This window comes from Euprymna scolopes, chromosome 14, assembly GCF_053919585.1.
Source record: "Euprymna scolopes isolate OS-2025 chromosome 14, ASM5391958v1, whole genome shotgun sequence".
NCBI lineage: Eukaryota > Metazoa > Mollusca > Cephalopoda > Sepiida > Sepiolidae > Euprymna > Euprymna scolopes.
This window is the reverse complement of record NC_136495.1, coordinates 123824654-123836810: the sequence shown is the minus strand read 5'-3', so window position 1 is coordinate 123836810 and position 12157 is coordinate 123824654. Positions and strand designations below refer to the sequence as shown.

Genomic DNA, 12157 nt, shown 5'->3' with positions numbered 1-12157 from the left:
TGTTAATGGCGCTATGTACACGCCAAGCCCGACACTTATTATGTGACGTTTTACTTGAATGAACTAAAATTTGATGGATGTTTAAGTTCCCAGCATACTATAATAAAGCAGAATGTGCACGCTTAGTTATATGTGTATGTGTATATACAATATATTTTTAAAATAACAATGATGATCAAGATGATAATGTTGATTATGACGATGTTTATGATAAATAAAATGGGAGGAATGATTCAAACCTTGTGCCGTTCCTTCGGTGTGGTCAGTGTTTATCTTCTGTTTATCACTTATTGGTCCCTGGTGTCTAGTCCAGTTAAATTCTGATGTACTGATGTCCGTCCACGCACACGTATTATCTTCAAAAGTACAATCACCTGAAAAAACATTAAATGCATGTATTGATAATTTCACATGCATAAATGATTATTGTAAATGTAACTAACTCTATTCGCGAAGTGTTGATATAGATTTTAATAGATGTCTCGCTTGCTTCGACATCTATTTGTTCGAAAAGTTTTTTTTTTTGGTGATAGCTGACATGGAAAAATGAAAAAAAATCACTATGGGAAAGGAAGGTTGGTTGTTTTTCATTTACGGCATACCAACCCTTTTCAGGTTATTTAATGCCGAATCTAAAGATTTTAAGAAACTTTATTTAATATTATATATTTGTTGTTTTCAAGTCGGTTTCTATTTAACCCATAGTTGAGACCCTAACAGGTACTACTACTCCCTGACCTGGGAGCAATGGCAATTAAAGGGTGGCTCTACACTCCCGAAAGCTCGCAAGCTGGGGCCTCACCACTGGATATAGTTTAAGGTCATATCCAGGACCGGAAAGAAAGGATTAAAGAAAATGGAATAATAACTGGAGTAAAAAAAGAAACGTTTCTTAATTTATATAATATTGTGTGCATATTCTCTTGAAGCAACTAATGAAGGACATAATCAAAGACGATAAAAGACGATCTCTTCAATAAAGAGTGAACTTTTATGGCATCTTCTAGCTCTACCCTCTCGCATTGAAGTTATGATCTCTGCAGTTCTACGAAAGTTATCCTTCCAGAATTTAACTCAGCGCGCTTTCATAAAGAGTTTGATTATTGCGAATTACCTAAGACTCCGTACGAAGAATGTCAACCGGGCTTCCCAGGAATTTTTGTAGGCCAATTAGCTCAACCTTCTAAAACCACTGTTTTATTTTTACAATTCTTCTCTTTTGAATTTGTTTTCTCGTCGCTGAAGGGGGATAAAAATATCTTTTTAGTATCTTTTTAAACAACTTTTTGTTATATACTTACATTGAATGGACAACTTGGGATATTTCCTTACTTTAAGAAAAGGCGCAAATCTATATATCAATAAAAGTGAAGTTGTCTGTATGTGTGTGTGTCAATATTTGGTTTAAACACTTGACATTTTAGATGTAGGTTACTTGGACATAGATCAAACGTTTAATTTTATTTGAGCCCGGAAGCAATAAATGTTAAGTAGTCAAAATTAGGACCAGAGTTTAAAAGAAAATGACCTCTGCGGTTTCTACCAAATACCTCATTTGAAATTTTACGTAAAGTGTATTCAGAAAGAAGGCAACATTTTAATTGATTTTCGTCCGAAAAATTGGATGCCAAGGGGACAAAGTTCAAAAGAATTGACGTTTGCGGTCTCTAGAAAACTATTCAGCCCTTTTAGTGTTTAAACATTTGAAATTTTACGTAAAGGGTATTCAGACACCCAGCAAGCTTTTTAATCAGTTTTGGGAAAAGTTTCGGATGCAAAAGGGGAAAAACTTGAAAGAGTTAAGGATTGCAGACTCTACCTAACTCCTCCCCCAATTTTGGGTCACAAATCTTTAAATTTTACATGCAGGTTTCTGGCCATGATTCAAACTCATATATATATATATATATATATATATATATATATATATATATATATATATATATATATATATATATATATATATGTACATTACACAGTACATAGTGCCCGAGCAAAGTCGGACTGAACTGCTAGTAAGTGAAATTAATATAAGAATATTGATGTTAACTTTTGGCTTCTATTATTCTTGGCCTAATTTGCTGAGCGATAACAATTATGCAGTTTTTATTTAAACATTTACATTACTAACATAAGTAGTCTTGAGCTATTAACAAAATATTTGTATGGATATAACTTAGATTATGTATATATATATATATAAGTATATATATGTATATATATGTATGTGTATATATACACGCACACACACATATATACACACACACATATATATAGTTTCTTTTTTCTTCATTTGAGAATTTTTTTCTGTTGAAAGCAGCCATTTATAAAGTCGTATGACGAGGACATCGTATTTGAACCGATCATTTGTCCTAAATATTTTAAAAATTCACAATGAAAATAGAAAAAATTCGTTTAAACAAGCAATAATATAAAATTTATCCAAACGATATCATCGTTCTTATATATACCAAATATTATCCCAGTGTGATTTTGTACACGCACTTATGAAATATAGCTGTTACATGAGGAAATCTGTTATTTAAATGCAGCTTACAAGTTTAAATTTAATTTTAGTTAACGTAAGTCGACGTGAGAAGAAGTCGAACTCTTCCCTGCGAGACATCAAGTAAGAAGTCGGGAAAGTCGTCGTCATTCTCCGTTTACACGTTATTAAGGACAGGATAGGGTGTGACCTGACATCATATGTTTACAGTAAATTTATGATATATATATATATATATATATATATATATATATATATATATATATATTTAACATTTGGGAGTGCTTGAGTATAAGATATGCCTGAGCGGTTAGATTGGGTTGACCTTCTTCTAAAGGGTTGAGGGTACCGGATTGACAGTTCCTGGCTGCTGTTCCCGACTGGTAGTACAGGAGCCCTAACTCTTTGGTAGCGCTTAGAGCGGCTGCTCCATCAACAGTTGAATAATATCGGGTTGTTTGCAGTGCCATGACGCGCATGGAAAGGGACCCTGCACTCATCCCCGGTGGGCTTTCCTGAGGCCACAATCCTAATTGGAGAAAGGTCAGCTGATGGTCTACTTGTGATGCATGTCTGAAGCTCCGCATAACCTCTTGTTTAGCTCCCCCTTACCGAAACTCTTAAAAAAAAAATATGACGACAGTACAATCTAAAAATAAGCTTAAACCAGGATTAGGGACAAACAAATTCAACTTGCCTCCTCCCTTGAGGCTCTCATTCACAAATATCCGTGGGCTTAGAACTAACTTAGCTGATGTTGAAGCATTTCTCTTAACAAATACCCCGGATATCTTAGCACTAAGTGAGACTAACCTACACTCCTCCATTCCCTCTAACCACTTTAACATGCCTGGATATCTCCCACTCTGCCGTAAGGACTCTGACAGACATATGCACGGACTTGGAGTTTACATTCGTAATACCCTTCCCTTGACTAGAGAAACAAACCTAGAAACAGATGATCAAGCCTTTATGTGCTTTAGACTAAACGTGCAACACAGTATTAGCTACTATTATTTTCTCTACCGCTCTCCCTCGACTCGGGACTGCTCCATAATAAACAAAGTATCTGACAGCATAGACACGGCACTGTCCCTCGACACTAGCGCACAAATACATGTGTTTGGTGACTTTAATGTCCACCACAAAAACTGGCTTGGATTCTCTACTCACACAGATGCAGCGGGCAGCACAACCCATAGCTTCGCTATATCTCACTCCCTATCACAAATTGTTACGTTTCCAACCCGTTTCCCTGACCAGGAAGAACAACACGCATCACTTCTAGATCTGTTTTTGACCACAGTTCCCGATGACTGCATAGCGAAGGCCCACAGCCCACTCGGGAACGCTGATCATGCAGTGATAATGGTTGAAATCGCCCTAAACTCTAGTCCCAAAACTGAAGAGCCAGTGCTCAAAACAACGAGATATTATAATAAGGCTGACTGGGAAGCCATCAGGGAACTAATTAGAGATGCTCCATGGAAAAATATTTTCTCTCTCCCTGCTGAACAGTGTGCAAACGAGACCACTGACTGGTTCAAAACTGCAATCGAAGCGCATGTTCCCATGCGGAAATTTTATAGTAAGCCCCACTCTCCCCAATGGTTTACGTCGACTTGTGCAACTGCCATTACTCAAAAGCAGCATGCATACCGTAGGTTTAACCGACATAAGTCCAGTTCAAACAGACTGAAGTATATAGAAGCTAGAAATAACGTTAAGAAAGAAATAGCGACAGCTAAGAGAGAATTTACGGAAACCACTAAAAAGCGCATCGAAGCACAAAAACTAGGAACTCGAGACTTCTGGAAAATCTACAACAGTGTAGTAAATAATGGGCAATCAACAATTCCCCCACTAACCAACAATCACGAGGTTGTCTCCTCAGCAACCGACAAGGCTAACATGCTTGCCAGTCGGTTTGCCTCAAACTCCACACTGGACCCTTCCAACCACCACCTACCTGACTTTCCTATGCGGACAGACGCCACACTAGACGATCTGAAAACCACCCCTGCTCAGGTGCATGCTATCATAAAAAACCTTGACACCTCAAAAGCATGTGGACCCGATCTTATCCCAGCTGTGCTATTAAAAAAGTGCTCAGCCGAAGTAGCTCCAGTTCTCTCCAAACTCTACAACAAATGTCTTAATGAAGCTTGCTTTCCGGGCTGTTGGAAAACTGCTTCTGTTGTACCAGTATTCAAGAATTCTGGCGAAAGGACAGACCCATCAAATTATCGCCCCATTAGCCTCCTCCCACTTTTTGCCAAAATATTTGAGACCATAATTAACCATGCTCTAGTCCATCATCTTACAGATGCTAAACTACTGACTGACAAACAATATGGATTTAGACAAGCCCGTTCCACAGCAGACATCCTCACCGTGATCTCTGAAAGTATATACCAATCACTGGACAAAGCGGGGGAAGGCAGAGCGGTAGCTCTAGATATATCTAAGGCTTTTGACAGGGTATGGCATGAGGGTCTCCTCAGGAAGATTAGATCTTACGGTATCACTGGTAGAATACTTAACATAATTAAATCCTTCTTAGATAAGAGAAAAATCCAGGTAGTCCTCGACGGTCGCACATCTAAACAATATGATATAAATGCGGGAGTGCCCCAGGGTTCTATCCTTGGACCTCTATTGTTCCTGATATTCATAAATGACCTCCCCGACAACATTGCCTCTGAGATGGGTATATATGCTGATGACACTACACTCTATGGCAGACACGACAGGAAGACGAATGAACACATTTCTAAAGAAATGGCAGAAACACTAGAGGAAGACCTCCAATCTGTAGTGGAATGGGGACAAAAGTGGTTGGTCGCGTTCAATGCTGCCAAGACTAAACTAGTTTCATTCAATAATTACAAGAAACCCTCTCTACCACCAATAGCAATGGCCAACGACCCTTTATCTGAGAGTCCATCTTTCAAACTCCTTGGCCTAACGTTCACAGGAAACATGAGTTGGAACAATTACATTGAAGGCATTGCCAGGGCCGCTGCAAGAAAGGTAGGCTCTCTCTACCGTGCTAGAAAACTACTAACACCCGAAAGTATCCTGTACCTCTATAAGGCCACCATTCGCCCATGTATGGAGTATTGCTGCCACATCTGGGCTGGTGCATCTGCTACTAGTCTCTCGCTCCTTGACAAGGTTCAAAAGAGAGTCGCAAATCTGATAGGCCCTGAACTGGCATCTAAGCTTCAGCCTCTGTCCCATCGACGAAATGTTGCATCCCTCTGCCTGTTCTACAAGTATTTTAGTGGTGAATGCTCTGATGAACTGCAATCACTTGTGCCCCCACGACGCGAGCACCCTCGACAAACCCGACAGGCTACTAGATCCCACCCCCACACTGTAGAGGTCCCTAGATGTAAAAGATCTTTTTACTCCAATAGTTTCTTCCCCAGAACCGCAAGACTCTGGAATTCCATTCCAGGTCCCTGCTTCCCCAACAGTACTGACGTGCAGAAGTTCAAGTGTAACGTGAACCGACACCTTGCTGCCCAAATCCCTACATAGTACCCCAGTAGTTGTTGCCCCTGATAGTAGCCCCCTACACCAAAGTGGCAATTTGCCTTGTTTGGGGTGAAAATGTAATAAAAAAAAAAAAAAAAAAAAAAAAATATATATATATATATATATATATATATATAAAGTGACCGTGTGTGTGAGTCTCCGTCTTTGTGTCTGTGTGACTGTCTGTTTGTCTGTGTACATTTTCCTACGCAATAACTCTGCCAATTTTAAGACTACACACTCGAAATTTAATATACAACGTACTGAGATTTGAGAAAATATTTGGAATCGGTTTCTGGACAGAAATTTGGCTGTTAAGGGGTCAAAATTCAACGATTTTATCTTTGAGAACTCTACCAAACTCCTCCGCTAATTTTGGGTCTAAACACTTGAAATTTTAGATATAGGCTCCTCGGACATAGATCTACTTTAATAACTTAATTTGAGCCCAAAACAATAAATGTGAAGGGGGTCATAATAGGGGGTTCAAAGTTTTAAAAAAATTACTTCTGCGGTCTTTACCAAATTATTCAGACAATTTCTGGTCTAAATATTTGAAATTTGACATGAATGGTGTTCAGAGATAGGGCAAGCTTTTAAATCGGTTAGGGTCGAATATCTTTAGTTACCGATATATAAATTTATGTATGTATGCATGTATGTTTGCATGTCTGCCTAAAACTTTCGACAGAGGTGACGGATTTTCACAAGATCAGTATCGTTTTGAAGTTTGACATTTCAGACGACAAATATCGAAAAATTGGCTACAAACATTAATATATTCACCTTACACTGGACAGTTTTCTACGGGGGTCGCTTTTTCGCCGATATTTTTAAAAGTTATCCGCTTCTTTCGATTGTCTATGCATAATTTAAACCTACATCACTGCCGGTTTGGCGGTGGTCGTAACAGCAAAGACGTCTAGTCCCCCGACGGTCTTTTCCTCCTTCGCGATACGGTTTCGAGCCTGTCTTCCTACTACCACATCCAAACACTCGGGCAACGCCGGGGTGAAATGCTAGTGTATATATATATATATATATATATATATATATATATATATATATATATATATATATATATATTATATTCATGGCAATTAAGTTACACATAAGTGTCCACATTTCATCCCCACAGAGAATCGTTAGGGTAATTGCTTAAGGTATGCAACTGGGAACCAAAGCACTTAGCCTGACGATTCCCTTTGGATAAAATGTGGACTTCTTTGTAAATCATAACTGTTATAAATAGATTTTCATACATTAATATCAAATCCCTACTTGCCCACGTAACACTATTAAAGTAAATACTGAAAATCTACACAGAATAATATACATATATAATATTATATTTGCATATGCATGACAAAATTAGTGTAATACTAATTTGACTGTATTGTAATATTGATTGGTCTTCGGTTGAAAACTGAAAAACATTGTGACATTTTAGAACTATTTCTGAATATTTTGTAGTTCAACTATTTGGTTTTATTACTATTAAGAGGGTTACTAAGAGAGGCAAAGAAAATGAAAGATGAAGTTCTTATTGTGAGGAATACTATCGTGAAAACGATTGTTCTATGTTTGACTGTATGTACAGCATACGTCGATATATACAATCTTAGAAATACCACAAAGCTTCACAAGCATTGCACACATGTGTGTTATAATTCGTGTTATGTGTGTGATGGCTTCATGTTTAAGGGTTCAATAAATAATCTATATATGAAATAATAATGGCAGAAAAACGGAAGGAATATTTAGACGTTAAGTTGCGTTGTTTATTCTGCAAAGATTTTTATTAGAAAAAATGGGCTACATTTTGTTTTACATACCACAGTCTTCTTCGTCATCGAGACCTAGACAGTCGCGCACGAAATCGCACACCTTGCTCTTCGGTATTTTCTTTCCTGATTTGCAAGTAAACGTTGACTCCTCCACTGAAGAACAGAAAAAAAAATCAGATGTATAGTTTATGTTTATATATATATATATATATATATATATATATATATATATATATATATATATATATATATATATATATAATATAAAATAAATATTTTGGATTTTACCGTCATTGGATTATTTACCTTTCACCAGACTATCCATTCATGTATAATCACCTTTTTCTTCACCATATTCACTAACAATCGACGTGAGGCTCGTTACATCTCACGATAACAGAGCTGACCAACTTACTCAACTTACCACAGTGGTGGATAGATGAGATCCGTAAGGCAACAGAACCCAGAGAACTTGTATGCTCTGTGGCCGCAGAACACAAACACGACTCTCAGATACAGACAATTTATCAGTCAGTGGACATCCCCGTATGTAAATCCAACAATAACTTAAACTCAAATGCGATCGGTGGTTGGGGAAATGTCAATCTATAGATCCAGCTCCAGTGCATTGGAAGCCAGGTAGGCTTAACGTCACGGACACTTGGAGTAGGGTTGCTATGGATATAACCCATTTCATTACTCAGGGTTACTTGACATTGATAGATTGTGGTCTCAGCTGTTTTGCCATTTGTAGGCAGTTATACCAACAGGATTCGGCTAGCGCCATTAAGAAGTTGCAGAGTATATTCTGTGAAAGGGAACCGCCGACCGAATTGCTCACAGATAATGGTGCAGCGTTTTGTGGAAAGACAATTGTTGATTGTACACAAATGTGGGGCGTGCACATTCGATTTCGGTGTGTCCACGTACCCTCCGGAAACGGTATAATCGAGCGATCTCATCGCACTATAAAGCGCATTTCGGCAAGAACAGGGTGCAGGATTTTGGAGGCACCTGAAAGATGACAAGACAGCCATGACAGCACCTGCGAATATGCTATACAATTAGAGGATCTGTATCAATGGTATCGATGAAGTGAGGGTGCCCGATACCATAGTGGCTAATCCGTACAAGGAAAGGGATGCGGTTTGAGTGAAGAATCTGTGGGGAAGATGCACAACGCAGTTCAGTACAGGAACAGTGACAAAAATAAAGTCAGCACTCAATATCAGTTGATGGAACATGACGTTATAATCAATGATGAACTCAATTCATCAGATGAGGAAGACCCACTGCTGTACGAACGGCCAGATGACGGAAGTTCTTCAGAAGATGATGAGGATCCAGAGCAGGACGAGTTTAATGATCCGGCAAACGAAGGCACGACTGAGGAAGTTCCTGAATCTGTACCATTAAGGCGAAGTACCCGGACAAAACGGCCTGCCCAGCATAGTCATATGTGTGGTCTCGAGGTCAGGGAGGAGTGTGAGGGGCATGCGCAAAAGCGCACAAAAATATGAGTTGTATGTGCCTGCGTCAGGGAGCGAACCTGGGACCGTTAGATTACTAAGAAAACCGTTTGTGAGCGATACTCGCATTACCGCGACAATTGGGTTCGCCCGACGGTTATAAAAAGTCAAGCCTAAACAAAGATTGCGAGTCGTTTCTTTTCTATTTTTTTTTTTTTTTGCTCAGTCGACGGTTGAAAAGAACTTGCTTGTGAATAGTGCGACGTTTGCGAGAAGACAGAAGTTGAAAGAACTGATTCGTTCAACTTTGAAAAGAATTCTGACGTGTATATCGCTTAACACAAATTACTCAGCTTTCTCCTCCCTCGTGCTGCGACACTATATACGTCAAAGTATGGAGTACTGTTGCCACATCTGGACAGGAGCTGCTCAAAATAACTTATCGTGTCTTGACAGTTAAAAATAGATTTAAAATAGCCTAGTAAGGGACGCACTTCTCTCTTTCCTGCAACCTCTTTCTCACAGAAAAGACTTTGCGAGCTTGTCTCTGTTTTATCGTTATTTTCATTGCAAGTTCTCGTCTAAGCTCCAATCTCTGCCCACTCGCCAAGCTTTCACGAGACACTCGTCTAGCTGAAATAAACTAATTTCCCCCACTCTTCATATGTGCCGAAACCTAAACGTAGATTCCATAAACAAACCTGCTTTCTTAGAACTGCACACCTGTGGAACTCTCTTCCGTTTGTCTGCTTTCCAGCTAACTACAATATGGCTGCCTTCAAGTCCAACGTAAACAAGTTCTTGATGAGACGTTCCCCTTAAGTAATCCAATTTATCAAATTTCCATTACTAACGATTACTACAATATAGCCCCATTCACTACTATACACTCTTTAACCCTTATCCTCGAGTGGCCTCTTGGCATTTATAAGTGATGACTCCTGTATAAAAAACAAATCATTATCTGTTGAACATGCTACCGCAGAACATTTCCCTACAAACGACAACATGGTTGTTTTTAAAGCTCAGTATCAACAAACGTATCTAGCCATCTTGTGAACTAATCATTGTTTGATTATTTTCAATTATCAAACTGTAAATCTCATTAACACTTATCCTCAAGTGGTTTTTGACCTTGAAAGCTAATTAATCATTAGTAGAAAAGTACGTAAGAAAAAATCTTGAGATTCTTCACTTACTGTTCGGACAAATTCCTGGTAAAAGCTGAACATCATCCACCGCAATATAATTATTACTCTCCGCATCAGAAACTCCTTCAAGAACAAGCTAAAAATAAAAAGGAAAACAAATAGATAAAAAGAAAAATTATTTCAAACAAGCCTGAGTTCCCGGCGTTGCCCGGGTGTTTGGAGGTGTGTGTTGAAAAAAAAAGTTGTAAACAGGCTGGTTCGAACCCGTACCGCGAAGGAGAAAGAGAACGTGAAAAGAAAAAAAAACGTGACGTCTTCTCTATTGCTTCCATCGCAAAACCGGAAATAGTGAAAGTCGAAATTAAGGCTAGTCAGTCGAAAAAAAATGACTTGCGAAAGTATCGGCGAAAAAGACGACCTCTCCTTATAGGAAACTGTCCAGTTAAGGGTAAAAAAAATAATGTTTTTGACTAATCTTTCGATATTTGTCGTCCGAACGTTCGCGTTGGCTTCGTCACGTTCCAATGCGTCTGTCAAAAGATTTTAGCAGACATATATATACACAGACGTTCGCCGTTTATAGTATAGAAGATGACAAACACACAATTTATCTATATCCCTGTAACAAGGTCATCTCAAATATAATATAATATCTATCTTTATTAAATTACGTTGAATGTTTACAAACTGAAATATTTTCGTATATCTTTAACGATGTTTCAATAGAGCATCATCAATTTCGAGGTCAACTCTGGTTGGATTTGAATAAATCGATGCCTTATACCGAATAGGCTCGGTTGAACCTTGCCCTCTCAGTGCTCGCGTTTTGGTATGCATGGCTTGCATGCTCTTAGTGTTACATAGCGAAGGTTTTCAGCTTGGCTTGAGAGAATGATTGGCGGATAGGATTTCAAAAGGATGACCCCAGCGAGTAACGGAAAGTTTAGGGTTTATGGCATCTCCGCCATCATGTTTCGTTCCAGCCAGATCTTTGAACGAAGCAGTGATATAACATTGGTTCGTCGCTGATATGTCCCGCGAAAAAGGATATATTCGTCTGCAGTATCTGAGTATATTTGCTACTGTTCCAAGATATAATCTGGTTAGTCGCGTTACTAACAGAGTGTTCATCGCCAAAGCTGATATTCCTAGCGTGAAGCTTTTGATTTAATATTCGACGTCTATCCCGGGTTGCTATATGAGCCAATCATATCTTGTAAGAAGGAAGAACCCGGAAAAACTTATATTCATTATATCAGGTTCTAAAATCCCAAGTAAAGTAATGGCGGACGTATAGTATCAGCTGGCAAATTATAGAGGGTATTTCTTTTATTCGATCTGTGAACACTATCCTATGTCTATATATGTCTCATTTTGATCTCTGCAATTTGTCACTCTGTCATGAGCTATCAAAACCTTCCATTAAAGAAACCTAACCGTGTTACATTGAGGAGGCGACGATGAGTACGGGTCAGTATGCATGCAATAAGATTACACACGCCTCAGCGATGAGAAATCACGGCATGAGTTCTTTTTTTAAAAGACAGGCATACTTCTGACATGATATTAAATCCACTTTGTTTGCTCTTGAACTCATTGGCGTAAAATATTGAAATTTTCCATAATATCATCCACTGAGAAGATTCAGTATGAAAAACTGGAACGGCCTGGTTACAAAAATCTGTAATGATAACTTAATTG

General features: G+C 38.6%; 1 protein-coding gene across 1 annotated transcript in view; it reads right to left on the bottom strand.

The window, feature by feature from the left end:
• Positions 1-12157, bottom strand: part of LOC145292801 (MAM and LDL-receptor class A domain-containing protein 2-like) — a 228899-nt gene that overhangs the window by 80740 nt on the left and 136002 nt on the right. The window contains exons 42-44 of the mRNA XM_080138841.1: positions 10505-10592; positions 7885-7989; positions 240-374 (exon numbers count right to left, since the gene is read on the bottom strand). Coding sequence (XP_079994967.1) covers positions 240-374; positions 7885-7989; positions 10505-10592 — 328 coding nt within the window. The remainder of the gene's footprint in view (positions 1-239; positions 375-7884; positions 7990-10504; positions 10593-12157) is intronic.